The sequence below is a fragment of the Arvicola amphibius genome, chromosome 12 (genome assembly GCF_903992535.2).
Source record: "Arvicola amphibius chromosome 12, mArvAmp1.2, whole genome shotgun sequence".
Classification (NCBI taxonomy): domain Eukaryota; kingdom Metazoa; phylum Chordata; class Mammalia; order Rodentia; family Cricetidae; genus Arvicola; species Arvicola amphibius.
This window is the reverse complement of record NC_052058.2, coordinates 66,770,004-66,790,818: the sequence shown is the minus strand read 5'-3', so window position 1 is coordinate 66,790,818 and position 20,815 is coordinate 66,770,004. Positions and strand designations below refer to the sequence as shown.

The window sequence follows — 20,815 nt, the reverse complement described above, 5'->3', positions numbered from 1 at the left end:
CATAATAACAGAGTCTATACTAGGCTGCTTTTAGATTTTCTTTACCAACAGAATTAATCCAAAACTCTTCGCTTTAGCCTCAGGTAGACTCTTTGGACTAGGGCAAAAAGCAGCCACTTTCCTCACCAAATTATAGAAGAATGATCTCTAGGCAACATACTAAAATTTTTCTACTCTGAAACTTCTTGAGGTAGCCCCTTATAGTTCATCAAATCATACTCAGCACCACTGTCTTCCATGCTCCTGCTAGTATATGGTCCATTAATCAGCGCTTATAGTATTCCACTGCTTTCCTAACCCAAAGTACCAAAGTCCAAATTCCTCCAAATAAAAATATAATCAGGCCTAGCACAGTAATACCCCACTCCTGGTACCAAATTCTGTCTTAGTTCAGGTTTCTTGCTGTGAAGAGGCACCATAACCACAGCAACTCTTATAAAGGAAAACATTTGATTGGAGTGGCTCGTTTATAGTTCAGAGGTTCAGTCCATTATCATCATGGTGGGGATTATGGTGGTATGCAGGTACACATGGTTCTGACTTGATCATAAAGGCAACAGGAAGTGGACTGTCTGTCACATTGAAAAAAGCTTGAGGAAAAAAAACCCTCAAAGCCTGTTCCCAACAGTGACATACTTCCTCCAACAAGCCACGCCTTCTTCAACAAGGTCACACCTCCTAATAGTGCCAATCCTTTTGGGATTATGGGGGCCAATTACATTCAAACTACCACAGACTCCAAAGAAATCTTTGAAGAAAGGGACTATTTCTTAAATTCTTTGTGTCCATTACAGAATCTAGAATTAAACTCTGTACTGAAACTCTAGGTACTCAATAAATATTAAAAAAAGGAAAATGGCCCATGCTACACACACTATGAAGTTGTCACAAACTTCTAGGCGGTTCTCAGAAAAGGAAACCACAAAAGTAGTAAGCCTTAATTTCACTATATAATTAGGAATTAAAATGATTTATTTGGATTCAGGGTCCTTTCTTTTTATGCCCTAACTTATATTTGCTGGAACATCAAAGCAAACTACAGCCTTTTAGAAATAACTTAATGGAAAAGGATTGCATTAATGAAGGCACGATTTCTGAGGACAAGGGCATTGTGATCCAAATGCTTGAAATACACTGGTTTCAGGAAAATAGTGCCACAAAACGTCCAACACAAGTCCATCAACAACTGAAGACACTAAAACTGTCCTCTTAATGGTCATAGGGGCAGCAACAATGGGTGACTGGGAAAGAATCCAAGCTGGTAAAATTTTATATCCACTCCTATAATGTTAGGAGTACCAGGAATACAGCAGGAGGGGCTGGGCACAGAGATCGAGGGTATACTGCAGAGGAAGAAGAACTGTAGGACACAGGACCAGCATCAAAATGGGAAAGAAGAGTTGTCTTGACAGATCTGAATGTGGTTCTGGAGACGAATGCAAACCATCCTCAGAAGACAGTTGGGGACAGGCCTGCTAGAGACAGGCTACTGTAAGTCTGCATGCTGAGAACTGCTTTCTGGGGGAACCAGTAACAAGGAAGGCTTCAAGAGAATTCCAGTTCCTGGGAACCGAGGAACCACCACTGTTCCTGGAGGAACCCTGGATGCCCTCCTATTTTTCTCTGTTATCCACAATCCAAAGCTTCCCTGAAAGGCCCAGGGAACACAGTTTGCAAAACACTGTTGGAGTGTGGAAGGGCCGTCTTTAAAAGCTGGCTCCATAATAATTATTTAATTTTTAATTTATCTCAATCATCAGTTCCTTATCTTTTCAATACACTCTACTGTGCATGCCAAATGAATGGTATGAGGTCATAAGTATCACTGGCCTTTGTAAACTGTAAACTACCATACACAAACTACAAACTACCACACACAAACACTTCTATTAAAATCCTACCTACTTTTTCAAGAGCCTAAGCTATGAAAGAGAAATGCAAAAGTCAGTTATAGTCCCATCTAAGGTGCAATATTTTCTGTGGAGAATCCCAATTAAGGCAAATAGATTCATTAAGGCTCTCGATAGGCCATAACCACCAGGTTGGAGGACATCTGTCTTCCATGAGAGCCCCAGGCTGAACTAGGGAAGACGTGGCCCCTTTACTGTATGTATTAATCCTTACTCAGTCTTCTTGGAAACCTCATGCTTTTCTAAGGGACAGGATTAACCTGTCTAGCCTGTCTACCCCAATTAGGTTGCATGTTCTTGGAAGGCACTAACATGTCATACTTCTTCAGTGCTGTCCTCAGCTCTGGGGGTTGATCTTCTTGTCTCATGCCCTGCTTAAAATGGTTCATCTTCACACTCGTTATAAAGTCAAGTTCAAAGTCTTTAGCACTTTTTCTCTTTACCCTATGCTTTCTTCCCAGTAACTCTGTTGCACGCCAAGGCTTTCATCTTTCGGTTCACGGCTCTTGAGTAGAGGACTCCTGGGCATGGCTTCTATTACTCCAGGGCTCTTGACTTTTTCCAGGCACCTGCAGGACACTTTGATGTCCTCAAGGGGAGATGCTAAAAGTTTGGATTAGCACGGCAAGAATATTAACCAAGTAAAACTGAAGACCTCCTTCTGCGTACACATTAATTGGTTTCTAGATCTTAGGAGGTCCTAGAAACTAGTTGGGGCATGTAAGTCAGTGGCTAACAGCATGAATGAGGGCTTCTCTGTTCAGAGATTATTCAGGATCATGACCCAAGCCCTATAAGTGATACCAACTGTTACTCAGTCTTTTGTATCTTAAACGCCCTTCATATTCAGCACAACCATACTTCACCCAACCCTGCCACACCTATACTGCCATTACGTCCCTATAGCAATGGATGGTTTTACTCTAACCTGCCCAGCCACCCAAGTTAGGAAATTGGGTCTTCTTGTTGTCATCTCTTTATCCCCTCAATTCAATCACTCCCCACGTGCTATCCTGGGAAATTCCTACATATCTCTAATGTCCTCATTTTTCTCCCAGTCTGTAAGTCACTTCCTATATCACTGCTGCAGTTGGTACCCCTTGACTCTGGTGTTGCTTCCCCTAAGATGTTCTCTGGAACTCAGCTAACATAGACTTCTCCAAGGACAAATTAAATCATACAGCTAGTCTATAAGTGCTTAGCAGCTCGGTAATTCCTGGAAGCGAGAGCACCAGCTTCTTTGCTCGGTCTATGTATCATTTTCCAGTGTTTTTAGTTCCTGCAAATCTAATCTCCCTCCCTCAACATTTTATAATATTAACGTCTCTCCAATTCGTACCCAGAATCTGCTTTGAGTTCTCTCATTCTAGTCTGTCCAGAGCTACGGTTTTTCTTCACTTCCTGAAACCCCTGTAGACACACACAGACACAAACACACACACACACATACACACACTCACTCCTTCCCCATAGCTCTCCAGTTTGTGTGCATGTTCCCTTCATAAGGAAGGCTTTCCTGGCTATCCACTGGAAAGACGGTGCTGAGCTCCCTCTCCCGTACTCTTGCAACACCCTGCACCTTCCTGCTGCTTAGATCCATGGTAACACTATGTTGCATTACCCTTTTGTAGAGGCGTGTCATCTTTTGTCTTGGAATACCAAAGTAGATTTTTAATCAATGCTTCCTGAAGTGAAATAAAGGCACCTGGAGGCCAGTACCCCCACAAAGGTGATTTGTCTGTAGGAATTAATTATGCAATAGGAAGAGGTCCAAGGTCCCTTCTGGGCCTCCACCTTCTTAAATAAAAACAAAAGAAATCAACACCACTTCAAATAACACTTCTGACTCTTCCTGCAGAACCAGAGGGTGATGAGACATTAGGCTAGACACTATAAAGCCTCAGCAGCCAGAGCCAAAAAGCAAGTTAGCTGCTTGTGATCCTGGTACATCAGGGTCAATTTAATCAATGTGCAAAGGCAAATTTATGGTGGGCTGTCAGGCTGTCAGAGCGATACCAAAATTGGAATGAAAAATCAAGAACATCAAAGCAGGACAGAAGCTGATCACATTATTTAAAAGTGTATGCATGATCCCACATATATGTATATATAACACTGAAATAACAAGCTCCTCCGTGAGTTGTTCCTGTGACAGGCGTCTAGGGACGGAACTGAATGTCTCTCAACATTTTTCTAATTGAGGCACAAACCAAATATCTCTGGCATGGAAATGTCAGCTGCCAAATAAAGTGCCACAGCCTGGGTAGTCTATTCAGATCCAACCAGCCACATCACCAAGAACTCGGCGAAAACACTATAGGGATGGCTTTCCAGGCGTGGTCCTGCCAGCAGTCACACTAAGCCATCACTGCATTCTGCCCCACCTTCTCTCCTAGTAGGCCCACATTCCCGGAAGCTTTCCATCTGCAGATCTCCTCCAGTTCTGACCCAGCTGTCTCGGCTGCTCTAGGACTCTCAGTTTTAATCAACTACGACAGCAGGAGCTGCTATCCACAGAACAACTTCCCCCTCAGAGTCCCAAGCAACTGAGCTGAGAACAGGGGAGGGGCATGGACAGTCCTTCTATTGTTGGTCCACCTTGGCTACTCGGTAAGGATAATGCTTTGTTTGGGTCTTGAATGTCTCCCAAAGACCTGTGTGTTAAAGGTTTGAGCCCCAACTTAGTGTTCTTGGAGGTGACAGAACCTTTAAGAGTTGAAGTCTAATTGAAAGAAGTTTGATCATTGGGGAAAAGACCTTGAAGATGATTGTGGGAGCCAGGCCCCTGCTAGGTCTCTTTCTGTTTTGCTTCTCTGCCACAAAGTGAGAAGGTTTTCTCTGTCAGATGTTCCAGCTAAGATGTGCTGACTTGTTGCAGGCCCAGGACAATTGATGTCCCCAAAATTATAAGCCCAAATAAACAGTAAATTGCTGTCCTTGGGAAATTAGTTGTAATAAGAGGACACTTGCTGAAACACACGATGCAGCTGGTTCTCCTTTAGCCACCCTCAGGCAACTGAGAACTCAGTCCAGCCTATAGCCCTGACAGTTCTTTACTTTCTCAGTTGTCTTTCTTGTTCCTTCTGGTACTGCCACTGAGAAGATGTAGAAAGGGAACAGGAGATTGGCAATCACCTCAAGCTCAGGCCTCTAGCAGAGACAGTGAACCCGGAGGACATGCTTCTCTTCAAAGAAGACTTTAATGCTGATCCTCTTGAATGAGATGCTACAGGTTAAAAGCACAAGATAGTGGAAAGAGAGGCACCAGTCTTCCCTTCTGGCCTCAGACCCTGGCTCAACCACTGCCTAGATTTTTGAATCTGAGCTAAGTCATTTATCTCCTTCCTCTAAACTTCAGGCAATTCATCAACAAATGAGTAGCTTCTTGAGAGTTAAAACATGGGGATGGGTATGCCGGGTTAGCATGAGACTTGGCATACTGTGTTCAACAAACATTAGGTCCTTCTTGCCCCTTATAACCTCTACTCTTAAGTGTATTGTGACCTTTCTGAAAAAGACTAAATGTAACAGCTTTAATAGGTTCAGCCAAAGATGTGCTATATCCAAATGCCCAAATTAGGAGTTGAAGGCTGTGGGTAGGCTAAAAGCCAGCACTTGGATGATATGTAAAGAAGGGGCTGTTCTGGGTAACTGTGGTTCTTGTTATCTTATTATATAACCTAGATACTTGAGCTCTGATAATTAAATCAGCACAAGAAACACACAAGCCACTGTGGCTGGCTATGAAGATGCCTCCCAAGCATGACATAGCAACTAGAAAAAGGACACAACTCTTAACCAAGCAATAAAACAGAGATTACATCCCACAACCACAGAGAAAGGAATTCTGCCAACATCTAGAACAAGCAAGAAAGAGGGCTCAGCTTTCAAGCAGAAACAGTCTTCTAATCTTTTGGTTTGAGTACAGTGAGACCTAGACCAGAGTTCAGCTATAAGTCTGTGCGACAATAAATTTGTGAGGTTTGAAACCTCTAAATGCCCAGTCGTTTGCAATAGCAATAATACTAAAACACATATACTGTTTTACTTAAAATACAGGTTTACCTTTTAAGTACAGCTCTATTTTTATAAGGTAAAGTACCCCCAAATAAAATGATATATAGGCTTTATGTCTTGGTTATCACTCAGTTAACCTCTCCTAAGAGAAACCTAGATATTTTCATCATTCGAACCCTGAGTCCACTTTAGGCATCTTCTCTTTCTAGGAGCAAGTGGATAAATGAAGTATAATGTTTGGGAAGAAGTTGAGAATCTTGGTAGTGTAGCCTCATCCCATCACTCCCCGATTGTTTAAAAAGTTATAGAGAGTTTATTCTGGGATTCAGAAAAGGCCCAAAGAAGAATCCTTCTAAGAATAGTATGATTTGGAGATGGGGGGACATTGATATCAACATGGGTATCTGGTGATAAGATAATTATCCAATAGGTGCTGCAGCTCCACAGTCACCAGAAGAGCATCTCAAATGACACTTAGGATGCATCCCACATCTCCCACCAAAGTAGAATCTTCTCTGAAACCATCTACAAGAGAATGACCGAGATGCAGCTAAGAGAATTTGGACCATGAGAAATCTTTAGTTTTCAGTCCTGAGTGTTTCTAGATTTAGAGAGCCCAAGCCAGGAAGCTGTACACATTAATTCAGCATGACGAGTATCTTAAATGCCTCTGAATCTTTATATAGTACATTAGCCATCCCAACGCCAGGAACTAGGAGCTGATGGCAGTAACTCTAAGTGACATACGCTGATGGGAGCCCACAGTTCCCATAATGAAACAGCGATCTGCTGTATTAATTAGATCATCTATAATGGCATTATCCATTAGGCCACTGAATTTTGACATGCTTAGAATGCTACACTTGGCACCAAGTAAGTCTAGGCCCATTGGCTGAGAATTACTCAAACCTCTATTATAGACAGAGGCAAAATGTAGGCAGCATTGTCTGGACTGGATGGTGCCTCTATGGTGACTTCATAGACCAATGACCATGGCCCCTGACATATACTCTTCCATCCTGGAAGTCCCCCCTAAGACCACCATAGTTGAGTACAGAAAATAGATTGTCTTAGACATCTGAGGCCAGCCTCGGCGTTGAGCAGATTTTGTGCCAACTAGGAAAAGCAGCACTATTTTACCTTAAGCTATTCAAGTTGACTTAGTGACAGTGGGCTCCAAGATGACTTAGTGACAGTCACCTACAGAAAGAAGAGTGTGATTCATCTTAATGTTCATCTTTGTTCCACGAATGTCAGAGTGCTCAGTACTGTGGACTGTAAGAAGAATCACCTCCCAAAAGATGGATTGCCATGGATTGTTTCTGAACAGTAGGAATTCTAGAGCCATATGCAAGGATGCTTTTCCTACAGGGATGGCTTCCCTTTTGAGACCTGCATCATCATGACCATTAATTTAACAAGTGATGGTTGGTCAGAACTAGATTTGCCAAATGCTACTGTTTTTAAAATGTGACATTTTTAACTTGAATGTGGAATGTTCTCTTGGGTTCCAGGAGACAGGGCTCTGTGGTTGTATTACCTAGCCTCTGTTTTGTGTTCCTGATATGATGTCAAATGCATGGCAGGTGTGCTGTAAGGTGAGCCACTACTCATAAGAGACTTGCTCTGGGCCAAAGAATCAGCCCATCTTCAGACTTAGCACTCATTCTTCATCCTCCCAAACTCTGAAGCCACAAGCCAGGGAAATGGCTTGAACATCTATGCTTCCTAGAGTGTTCAGAGTTTCTTTGCCTTTGATGGAATTCTTTATAACACAGAAGAGGCACTTGGGAACAGACTTAAATGGAAAATACAGGAAGGAACAAAACTTGAGTTGGAAAACTATGTATTGTAGGGGTTTTTTCATTTACAAAAGAAAAAGCCATACACTTTGCTAAATTCTCTCAAGTTACTTGGAACATACAAAAGGTTAGTTAGTCCTTAGAAACAAAGGGTGAATACGCTAATTTTCCTGTTCTCAAGGAATTCAAAGCACGACGGGGAAGGCAGGAAACAAGTAGGGGTGATGCTGGGGAGAGCAGTCTGGGCCACACCCTGGTGCATTCCCCACATCTTGTTTTGTTTAAGAATTCACCTAGATGTAGGACTGAAAAACAAGAATGCTACCAATAAGCCAGGGATGGAAGAAATTGCTGAGAAACTGAAATCTGTGGGTATCGCTGTCAAAGAGAAGAAACACAGCTAGAATAATGGGAATGGGGTGTCCCCCCACCCCCCGCCGCAACAGTAAAATCAATTTCTGAAGACTAGAGGTAGAATCAGTGTGGTAGGAAGTGCTTGTCACAATGGTGAAGCGGGGCAGTTCTTTGGGAGCTCTGGAGCTGACTGATGTCTCCTCTGTCCCCTACTGATGCTGGGCTGCATCAATAGATTACAAAGCCAGAGCGGGTCAGACATCTGTTTGAGCCGGGTAAGGATGACAGAATCCAATGTGATAGCAAAGAAGATCTACTTTCAAATAAGAAATTGTACACCCTATGTCCTCCTTTCTTCTACTCTCACCTCAAATCTGTTCCTCTTCAAGAATTCTCTGTCGCTTTTTTTTTCATCAAGATGGCACCAAAAGCGAAGAAGGAAGCTCCTGCCCCTCCCAAAGTGGAAGCTAAAGCGAAGGCCTTGAAAGCCAAGAAGGCAGAGCTGAAAGGCGTCCACGGCCACAAAAAGAAGATATGCACATCGCCCACCTTTCAGCTGCCCAAGACCCTGCGGCTACGAAGGCAGCCTAAATACCCCCGGAAGAGCGCACCCAGGAGGAACAAGCTTGACCACTATGCCATCATCAAATTCCCCCTGACCACCAAGTCAGCCATGAAGAAGATAGAAGACAACAACACACTTGTGTTCATTGTGGAAGTCAAGGCCAACAAGCACCAGATCAAACAGGCTGTGAAGAAACTCTACGACATTGATATGGCCAAAGTCAACACCCTCATAAGTCCCGACGGAGAGAAGAAGGCGTATGTCCGGTTGGCTCCTGATTATGATGCTCTGGATGTTGCCAACAAAATTGGAATCATCTAAACTGAGCCCAGCCGGCTAATTCTAAATATACACTTTTTCAACATAAAAAAAAAAGAATTCTCTGTCTCATTCTGCCCTGGGGGCTAGAGCTGAATATCTAGGAGTCATTGCTTCTAGATGCAACCAAGTCCTACAATTCTTTTAGCATCTCCTCTTTCTCCCTGCTGGCTATCCCTCCATAGCCCTTGCACCTAATGCTCTTCTTCATGTGATTTACAGCACAGTCCTCCTTAGCTTCAGAGGACCCCTGCTCTGTCGAGTGACACTGGTGGCCGTCAGGGACATCTTAGAATAGATGAAGATGTTCACTGGATTGACATCCAAGGAAGTCAGCTCAAATAAATGAAAGATTTTGCTTGGCTGATGTGCTTTCTAGCTTAGATGGAAAAGTGAATCATTTAGAACTGTGAAGGAAGTACCAAGAGGCCACAAGAAAAGAGGGAGGAAAAGAAATGGACGAACCAATCCCGGAAGTGAAACAGAAATAAGCATGGGGAAGAGGGGCGACTAAGATGTTTAAAAGGAATTTCAGGAAGTTTTTCCAGAAGATATATGATGTAAAACACCTTCTTTTTTATTTTTTTGTTTTCAGTTTTCAAAGTAGGGTTTCTCTGTGTAGCTTTGGGGCTGTCCTGCAACTAGCCCTTGTAGACCAGGCTGACCTTGAACTCACAGAGATCCGCCTGCCTCTGCTTCCCGAGTGCTGGGATTAAAGGCGTGCACCACCACCACCCAACGTAAAACACCTTCTTAAATCTAGCCCCAGAACATCTCCAGCAAAAGTTCCATTTCTCATCGTTGTGCTAAAAACTTAGATTATTTTGCGGACTTACTGGAGGTGGATGCAGTACAATACCAAAACTGAATACAGAACCAAACTATGATGTGATGAGAAGAAAATGAATTCTGGGGTTTTGTGGGGAGGTCTACAATCAAGTCTTGCTTCTCTGCTTACACTGGAGTGACTCGCCGTTGACATCTGTCTGGGACCAGGAATCAGAATCTGTCTTGTGGCCATGGAGCATCCCGTTCTCAGAACTGTGGGTATTAGACAATGAGATAATAGTCCTGCCTACCACAAACAGTTCATCTCGTTTATCTGCAAAACTCCTGTGATTTTCTCTAGCATCTAATTTTGTTTAAAAGTATTAGGACTCAAAGTGGGTTTGATGCAGCTTCCCAGTCACCTCCAATACTTAGAGAACATGTGAACCCATTTTCTGGTCTCCCTCAAATCTCTGATGGGAATCTAGGAGAAACAAAGACACAAGGTGTGGGTCAAGATTAGGACAGCGGAACTGGGCTGCATATCTACTTGAGACTTTGATTGCTGTACTTCGTTCCATATTTTGCAGAGGAGCGAACTATTTCAAGAAGTGCAGTGATTATGCAGAACCAGGCTTGGGCCAGGGTCTACTGTGCTTCCTGTTAGGCTACAGCCCCTGTTGTCTTAGCTGGCCCATCTCAGCTTGTGCCTCTCTGTTACCACATTTGTAAGCATTCTGCTCTGATCCTATATTAAGTGAAAGAAGGAAAGTCACAGTGAACTAGAGAGTCCAAGATGACCGGAGTGCTTGTGGTCACAGGACTTTTCTGCAGAAACAGATCCAACTGAGGGAACAGCCTACAGATGGGACAGTTAGAACAGTCGAGGGCACTGAGACACTATCTCTCTCATAGGATGGACTATCACCATGGAGTTCCCACTAGCCCAAAACGTAACCACCTTCTGGGAGACAAAGGAAATGGCAAGGACAGGATATAGAAAGGCTAGTCATTGAGGGCCTTTGTATTTATCTGAACACTATGAACCAGGACATGATCATGATCTACCTGGGTTTCACAAAACCAGAGAATTGTCCTATCCGAAGAGGCCTTAGGGGTCCTGATGCTGAGTGACAGACTGTGCTGAGTCCCAGCAATGGAATCAGAAGGTAAACCTGGAAAACTATTTTGAAGCAGTTGGAAGGAGGAGGCTCAAGAACAAATGTACGACAGAGATGATGGACAGCTCTGCTCCTGTACCCTTTCTACCCATGCCCAACTCTCACTACTTCAAACCCTGAGACCATGGGCATAGAAATGCTTCTACCTGTAATCAATGGCATTGCATGTTAGAGCCCAAAAAGCCATGTGGGCTCCTAAATGTTCTGTTTGCATCAGTACAGCCTGTGATGAGCAAATATGGAAACTTCCATCACTGGGAGATAGAGAAGATGAATTAGGCTTCCCCCAACTCGCAGCTCCCTCCTCACTTACATCACCCTCTTCCAGACTGCTTGCTATTTGCAAACTAGAGCTCTTCTCTTGCCAGCCAGTTCCTCTGGCCGTGTTCCTACTGTACAATGTAGGATCAGCAAAAACCACAAAGGACTTTGCCTTCGGCTTGAACTTTGCCATTGCCTGTCACTTCTAGCCCTGTACCAGCCCAGCAGGGGAGGAAGGGAAAGCAGAAGCTGTAACACTAAGGCTCTCTATGATGTTCTTCCACTTCCAGGATGATGCCTCTTCAGCCCGAGCACCAGAGTCCACAATGATTGTGTATCTATATTAACAAGACACCATGAGGAGAAATTGTGGATGGGAGTAAGAGAATGACCAGTGTTACTATGCTCTTAAAACTAGCAGCCGTCCAATGGCATTTCCTTGACATCAAGAGACAAACGCTAAATGCAGGAACTAATACTTAGCCAATTAAAAATAACGGTGACAAATAGAAACCCTCCCTGCCCATTAGTGGGACAGACTTAATGTATCCTCCATGGAATAGAAAGTTGGCTTTTCTAGATGCTCAGAGCTGGGTGTGTCATTAGAACAGCCACCAACAGAGCATCTTCTGTCTCCTCAGTCATCCACTAAGTTACTTCATCTTTTCCACCTCCACCACCACCCCCCTTTGCTTCTGACTACCCCCGGGTGTGAATTCAGACCAATTACTCCTACAAATCTGGGGGAGTTTTGGTTTTCTTTTGTTCTGTGGCTGATTGGCAGCTTCTTTGACACACACACAACTTCTAGTCCACCTCCCCTGGTCCACCCCTGCCCAGAAGCATTGTGCTCTGCAGCATATCTGTGCATTTAAAATTTTGATGTGAATTACAATTAATTTCCTTTGAAGAATGTCAGACACCCCTGGGGCAATCAATGAGAAGGGCCGGGAATCACTGATGTAATGCTTCACTTCTGTGGATGGGAAACTTTTCAGTCTTGGCTCCTTCTTCTCCCTCTATAGAAGCACATGACAATAGCCTCTTTCCTCCCCCACCCCCGCACACTCACGCCACCTAAAAAATTAGGTAGCCCAATGCTGGAGACCATTTTCCAAAGAGAACATCTACCTGCTCACAGGTGCTGCCTGAGATTGTGGTCGCCAAACCATGCTGAGATGATTAGTGTGAAAGTATTTTTGAAAAGTAGAAAGCATTCTATAAATATAAGGCCTCATTATTTCCTATTATTTCTATTATTACATAATGGATTGGACTTGGTGTACCACAGTGCGTTTACAGCTCAATCTAGATGGTATTCTGACCATCTCACTGGAATATCTCCCTAGGTTCCTGTCCTCAAGCACTTAGTAGGGCTTCAGTATATATTTTCAAGAGTGGTTTCACTTGGACAGAGCTCACAAAGTTATTTCTGAAACGGAAAAGATGTAGCTCTCTGTGGGGCTAGATTCAGGCATTATTGTTTATGTATGTATACTGTGACCAGGCAACACGTTATTCAGATAAGATCTGGTATTTAAAAGGGGAAATACCTTAGATAAACCTCAAAGCCAGGAAGGAATATATTCTAGAAGGCTGCTAAGAAGGTGGTGCAACCAAAGGTAATCAGCCCTGAAAGCTACTGAGCCATCGCTGTTTCAGATGCTATAAACTCTGTCCTGGGACATCACCATTTGATTGGCTGCATACAATACTTTCATGTCCTCTACATCTTGGATCAGTTAAGAGAGCTCACCCATAAGTGGCGAAGACAAAGGCATAGCCCCCTTGGGATAGTCACAAACAAGGGTTTTAAAGGCAATTCTATAAAACAAACAAACAAACAAAAATAGCCCCCTGGGCTTCAGAAATACAAATTTGGTCTTCTGAAACTCATGGAGAAATATTTCAAGTCTTAAATTTGTCCTTGACATTTTATGTGTCATTTGTATCTCTGAAACGACACTAAAGGTTAGGGTGTATTTTCCTCTCTCTTCATTTCTAGTCTCTACATTCAAATCCCTACCCCTAGCATGGGTACCTTCTCTGACACATTTAACATGAAACCTTTAGTATTCATATATCCATGAGAACTAGGAACTGTTCAATGGCTTTGCTTTTAACTTAATAGAGTCATAGCACATTCTAAATCTCAGTTCGTTTGCACCCAACACTTTGGAAAAATCTGTCCATGTATCTCTAAGTATGTATAGACTTCTCATGTATGCCATAGCTGTATTACATTTATTACCTTTGTAATTGGCTATCCAAGTTGCCTCTGACTCCCTGCCAAGCAACACTGTAATAAAATCGTCGCACATGTCTTTTCAGACTTATGTAAAGAATTCTCTAAAATCCATGTACAAGACAGCAGTATTGTTGGATCAGAAGTCCCACAGAGATGTCATTTCACTGGTTCTTTCAGACTTACTACCATCATGGACGTGCTAAGGTTCATGAGTGTTTCCCTCTCCCACCTCAGTGCCAATGGTGATCTGCCCTCATTTCTAACATTGCTGTTCTGGTGTGTATAAAGAAGTTTCTGTCTTCCATTTCCATGTTGTGTTTCTCTAAGAATATGTGACTTAAAATTTATGGCTTAAACGATCCAGCTGGCAACCTTTAATTTGGACTCTGCCACGCCCCATCCAAATACTTTCTATAATAAAGACAAAATAAGCAAATGTGAACAACTTTTTTTAAAATGAAAATATGATGACACAGAACAAACTTACCATCCTAAAGGAAGTCCCACAAAGTCACCATCCTTCATCCACAACTCCAGTTCCAGAACACAAGGACCCAGGGGTTACACCGCCCAGAAAACAAGGAAGGCAACCTTCTCTAGCATGGGCACAATTTATGAAATGGACAGGATGTTATTGCCTCTTCTAGCCTTAAAATGCTTCTGGTTCTAAAGCTATTATGAGTCCAAAACTCCTAAGAAGAGATCAGAAGTGAGAGTGATAGAGAGACTTGACCATTCATACTGTGTTCACAGACTTATCCAACCAGCCCTCCATACCCTTATGCTTCATGTCTGCAGATCCAAGTGGCCTCCACTGGAAAATAATTTAGAAAAAGGTTTGCATCTGTATTGAATATGAAAGGTCTTCTTTCCTGTCATTGTCTCCTGAATAACACAGTGTATAACTATTTACATGTTTACATTGCAGTAGGTATAAATAGCCTAGAAATAATCTGAAGATTATCACAAGAAGATAAGCTTAATTTATATGCAAACATTATCCCGCCTTATAAAAGAAACTCGAGGGACAGAGAGATGGCTCAGTAGACAAAGCACTTACCAGGAAATCATGAGGACTGGAGTTCAGATCCCAGAACCCATGTAAATTCTGGGTAGAGATGGTGGCTCACATGTAATTCAGCATGCAGAAAGTAGAGACAGGGTGTTCCCAAAGCAAACTGGCTAGCTAGATGAGCCATACTGGGTGAGCTCTGCGTTCAGGGGAGACATTCTGCCTCAAATAATAGGTGAGAGAAACTGAAGAAGACTCCTGATATCAGCCTTGGGCCTCTGGAAACATGTGAATCTCTGTACACACGTGCTCACATGCATGTTTAACATATATACATGTACATATACCATACACACATACATGTGGAACAAAAAAGGAAGATGGTTACTCATAAGCTTCAGTTATTATAAAACATTTTAGAACAAACACTGCACAGATAGTGAGGGATAAACGGTCTACTAAGTGTGGGATGCAGAATTGAAGACTGAACAGGTCCTGGCAACAGCAGCCTTGAGAGTATGACCATTGTTGCCCTGCACGCCTTCCTTAGTCCTCAGTATAAACTGGCATTGGAGCCACAGAGATGGTGGTGTTGCTTTTGGAGAGTGGAAGCCCTGAGTGGAAAGAAGACTGGGGATTTTTTATGTCAAAAGTTCTTCTTTGGACAAGCTGAAGGCGCCCATTAGACACTTGAGTTACTATGCCAAGAAAGCCATCCAATCTAAGCCCCAGGAGCTCACAGCAGGGATGAAGGCAAGATCTGTATGGGAGAATCATACGCGTGTGGATTTGTGCAGACCCACAAAAAAATGAACAAGAACATAGACAGAGAAGAGAGGAGGGCCTGGACCCCAGTCTGATACACACATTAGAAGTTTAGTGTGTAAGCGCAGACCAGTAATAAGACTAAAGGTAAAGAACAACGGAATAAACCTAGACCCATGAATGCTCACGACAGCCAAGAGAAGCACAGGTTCAGTAGTAAGGGAGATTTTACTATGTCAAGGACTCTAAGAAGCCAAGACAAAGACGCAGCAGGGAATCTGGGGCTAGGAACAGTCATCCTAATATCTAACCAAGTTGCATGAAACAGAAACCTTCATAGTAAGAGAAGAAGTACCCATGTGAAGAGCACACCTCCTCAAGTTTCCTGGAAGAGAAAACAGAGCAGAGGAGCAGAGGCGAAGAGAGGTCTGTGCTTAAGGGGAGATATTTTGGTTTTTGAACGTGAGATTCTATAGTATGTTTTGCTATTAGTGGAAACAACCTGTCAGAAAGAAACCTAGCATGAAGGAGAAAGGAGAACATCAAGAAAAGTAGTGGTTTTTAGTTTTTTGGTGAATATGAACTGTCAGCAGTTGCCCCCACACATCGGCTGGTAGCAAGAACAGACCCCTGCAGTGAGATAAGGTCACCGGTGTGTGTGTGGGCATCAGAAAGACTGGCCAGGTGCTGTGATGAGCACTCAGAGAGGTCACCACAGTAACACTGGGAATGCAATTAGTGAAAGCAACTGGGGTTCCTGTTTCAATGAGCAACAGAAATAAGGGATTTTTTTACCATCTTCTTTCAATTTAGTTAACGAATTTTAATTATCTGCATTTACAGACTATATATGTTTACACTGCAGAATAGCTAAACTAATGAACATGTCATCGTTTTTGTGGCGACAACACTTACAATCTACACTTCACAACTTTGAAGTACACAATACACTTGCTAACTACAGTTACCACTCTATACAACAGTTCTTTAAAATAAATTCTGTCCATCTGAACCATGTACCTTTTGAGCAAAATCTTTCACTTCTGCTTCTTTCTCCCCAATTTGTTGTAATCACCATTCTATTCTCAATTTAAGTAACTTTGTTTTAGACTCCATATATAAATGAGAACATGGGATATTTGCTTTTCTCTGTCTTGTTTACTTCCCCTAGCATAATGTCTTCAAGGGTTTTCTATAGCATCACAAATAATAGAATTATCTCCTTTTGAAGGCTAAGTGGTATTCTATTCTATTGAATATATGTATAATGTTTTGTTTAGCCATCCATCCTTGGATGGACCCTTCGCTTGGCTCCATATCTTGGCTATCGTCAACAGCGCTGTGATGAATGTGGTACTGTAGATGCTTCTTCAATGCACAGATTTAATTTCCTTTGGATACACACCAGAAGTGAGATGCTGGATCATATGATAACTCTATTTTTAGCTTGAGGGGCTGCCATATGGTTTTCCACAATGGCTGTATTAATTTGCATTCCCTCCAGCACTGGGGTCTCTTTTCTCTATGTCCTCAACAACACTTGCTCTTCGTGCTTTTGACAATAGCCATCCTGCCAGGTGTGAAGTCACAGCTCACTGTGGTCTTACCTTGCATTTCCCTAATAATTCGCGATGTTGAAAACTTTTGCATGTATTTACTGGCCATCTGTATGTCTTCTCCTGAGAAATGTTTATTCAGGCCATTTGCCCATTCTTTAGGGTTATTGCTATTTATACTTCTTAAATATTTTAATATCAACCCCTTTTCCAGTGTACGGCTTGCTGGCATTTTCTTCCAACTCATGGATTTTAACTCCAGGTAACAAATATGAAGTTATTTTTTACTGCAGCAAATGTGTTATAATAATATGCTGTGCTTCAATACTTTTTAATCAAACACCAGACTTTCTAGGGACTTAAGATGCCTTAATTCCAGAACATCATTAAGCAAAAATAGGCCAGGCTTACTGTCCTGATAGGAAGAACTTTGACCATTTTAGGTTGGCGTGGAACTTCAGAAAAGTGACTAGATGTACCACACCATGTAATGAGAGAACAAATGTGACAGAAATGGCCAAAGCATAAATAAATTATCGTGATAAATAAAATAAAAAGGTAATTCTGGTTTGACAGAGCTGTCAAAAACCCTCCGTGAGGAGATGGGAGCCTATACCTAAAGAACCAGGAGGAAGGCATCAGATTCAGAGAGAACAGAATGTGACATTCTAGACAGAAGGGGCAGGTTGTGCAGGCTGCCAATGCAGGAGGTTAGGTACTGAGAAATAAGAGAACACCAGAGGACCCTGGGAACAGAAAGGACAGGTGAGTTGTGGGGGAATGAAGTTGGAGAAGCTGCCTTATAGGGCTGAGACATACAGGTCCTAGGAGTTTAGAACGCAGTAGGATTCCAGGACATAAATGTTCCCCCCCAAAAAAACTAGCCTTGTCTTGACACCAACAATAGCCTGTCAAGTCAAATAGTTTGCTCATAGTACCAATAAAAAAAATGTCCAGAACGGGGGACCCTTAGCACAGCGTAAGTGTATGTAGTCAAATCAAACACTTGTTTCCCCTAGCAAAGCTTTCGTTTCTTTTGGGGATGGAACGCTATTGACGGATGTTAGCAGGGGTACTGAGAAGTCTGAACCAGCCCAGTAGGGAAAATCCTGCCCTGGTAAGTAGGAAGACTCATGTTTGCTCTCCAGAATGCACACACAACAGCTAGGAAGTCAAGTCAACCTGAATGACCACCAACTGAGGCATGCAGAAGGAAAAGGTGATACGTATACACAAGGAATCCTAAAGCTATAAAGCAAAATAAAATTATGAAATGTGCAGGTAAATGACTGAAACTGGAAAAATTATACTGAGTGTGATAACCCAGGCTCAGACGAACAAACATTGTATGTCTCCTCACATGCGGATCCTACTTTCAACTCTTCTAGCTACTATTTTTTCTTAAGAATTTCATGCTTATAATCAAAATATGATCAATCTACCCTCTGTTTCCCTCCTCCAACTTCCCCAGTTTCCCTTCTCAACATAACTGCCTCTGAACTTCCTATCCTTTATTAAAAATAATCTACTAAGTTCATAAGCTTTTCCCATATGCACATGAGTATGAATATGTACGGGCCATTCATTGGAGCATAGGAAATCTACTAGTGGCCACACTCACAGAAAAAGGATGTTTCCCCAACAACTATCCACTGCCAATAGCTCTTCAGTTAGGAGTGGAGCCTGGAAACTTTAGGTTGTTATCAAATATGGAGTGGCTGTGAAAGTCTGAAGACCAAACACGGGGTTGCCTTAAGGGAATAAAGATAGTAGAATTCATAGGTAAAGGGGAGAGAAAGAGGAAGAATTATGGGATGGAAAAGCTTAAGCAAGGAGGGGAATAGGAGACTTGAGAGATGAGTGTGCGTCAGTGGAGGATTAACCAAAATGTGGGGTGTACAAAAAGCAACGTAGAAACCTATATAGGTTGTCAGAGAAAAGCCCATTACCTTGTATAGGATAATTTCCCCCTGAGTTGTCAGAAGTGCCGTAGAAGCCCCCAAAACAATACAGGCTGTTTCCATTGTTCTTAGTCACCCACCAATATTTGATGATAAGACCCTGTTGCTGAAGCTACCACACGCTTTTCAGAGGATATAGAGAAACCAAGTTGCTACTGACCCAGAAGCTTCCTCCTTGCTGCCTGGCTTTCACAGTACTAGAATGTGCTATGTAGGTTGCCTGGAGGGGAAAAAAATATCAGCAGTCTTACTTAGCTGTGAACTACAAGAACAATCATTATGGCAAATATGCCCGTGGGTGTAATATTGGCAAGAATATTATGGAAGTAACCAACCATTTCCTGATGGATTCAAGACCCATTCCACAGGAGGAAACACATGTCTGGTACTGTGGTACTGTCAGGCCAAGAATCCATGATTGGGGAGCTCACAGGCTCCAAGGGTTGAACCAACTGCTATTATCCTGGTAAACTGACATAGTATCAAAATGTTCTCTAAATTCACATTTCTATATACCCCTGGATTACTGCAGCTCTTAGGCCTCATAAAAGAATTTTCTTAGTGCAGTCTATGGTAGTTAACATAGAAACTCACAACTAGTCAAAGTGCAGAGAATCAGTGTCAGTGGGGAGCTCAGCCAAAATGAAAAGGGGGGACATTTATATTATATACCCCCAAAATCCAGGGACCATAACATAAGAGAGGCAAAAAGATTGCAAGAGCCTGAGGTCAAGGCAGCCCAGAATAAGACAGTGTCTTCTGGACATGACCAGAGCAATGTGCACAGGAACTCACGGCAACCACGGCAGACTGCACAAGACCTGATCCAGAGTAGGCCAGTCGGCATTCTAGAGCAGGAGAGAGAGGGGCACTGTGGTCAGCTGGTCACATCTAGGGAAAGAGAGTCCGTTTTCTTTAAGGGTGTGGTACCTCATGAGTTAAACTTATTCCTCTGGAATGCCCTACACCCAAAATGAATGGTAGTACAAACTGGACTTAAAGGGTTAATTTAAAAGACAAAAAGCAAGGGAAGGGAAGGGAAGGGAAGGGAAGGGAAGGGAAGGGAAGGGAAGGGAAGGGGTCCATGGGAGGAGCTGAGGGGGAAATATGATCAAAATACATTGTGTGAGATTCATGAAGAATTAAAAACTTTTTAATTGAAAAACCCTATCTTAAAAAACTATTATCTTATAACCAAAAAGGAAGAAAGGTAGGAAGGAAGAAAAAAGAAAAGAGAGAGAGAGAGAGAGAGAGAGAGAGAGAGAGAGAGAGAGAGAGAGGAAAGAGAAGATGCCAAAGGGAGGTTGAAAGTAGTTACCTGCATGACTCCATAACACTGCTTCTAGAAGTGATGAATTACTAAACAAAAGTCCTCATCCTAGGTGTAGAATGCAGCCACAGTAATTGGTAGAGACCTCAAGGTCCACAAATAATACTGACTCCTGTCACTTCTCTTGGTTGCCTAGCAGAACTAGAGGATAAGACCCTATTGCTGAGGATACATCTCAATCGCAAGATACAGTCAAAGCAAGCTGGACCAGAGCTAGGACCTCCCGCTGGCTAGCTTTCAGTGTTAGAAAGGGGCTCTGCCGGCTGCTGCGGGGAAACGGTGTCGATCATCTTACTTAGCCATAAACCTTCCAACTAAGAGAACCAACCTGCCAGGCAAGATTGCCCACTTAAGCAATAGTGGCATGGCTGTTACAGGAATTGGGTTTGGGAATTGTGCAACAGGAGGGAGCCCATGCCTGGCACTGTAAACCCACCTAACAACTCACGACGAGAGGAGGTGAAGACCCAAGCAGACAGCTCCTTACTGTTGTTTAACTAAAGTGACATAGCAGCTTTCCGCCTTCTAAATCTCTGTGTTTATACCGTGGAAGAAGCCCTGATCAGTGAAGCCTCTCTCTCCACAATGAGTGTGGTAAACTCAGAGAATCATATGCCCAAGATGATGAGAATAAGCGACGGGCAAAGGCTCATCCCCAAATGAGATACTTATGCCGTTTTTTTTTTTTAAATTGATTTTATTGAGCTCTACTTTTTTCTCTGCTCCCCTCCCTGCCTCTCCCCTCCTCTTTAACCCTCTCCTATGGT

At 42.8% G+C, this 20,815-nt stretch overlaps 1 protein-coding gene across 1 annotated transcript; it reads left to right on the top strand.

Annotated features, from left to right (window-relative positions):
* Positions 1 to 8,501: 8,501 nt before the first annotated feature.
* Positions 8,502 to 8,969, top strand: LOC121677377 (60S ribosomal protein L23a-like). The gene has a single exon (XM_042056009.1). The coding sequence runs from the start codon at positions 8,502 to 8,504 to the stop codon at positions 8,967 to 8,969; it is 468 nt and encodes a 155-aa protein (XP_041911943.1).
* The last annotated feature ends 11,846 nt before the right edge of the window (positions 8,970 to 20,815 follow it).

Excerpts from the sequence above, each read along its gene's own strand:
- LOC121677377 (XM_042056009.1), top strand. The coding sequence starts at position 8,502 with ATGGCACCAAAAGCGAAGAAGGAAGCTCCTGCCCCTCCCAAAGTGGAA.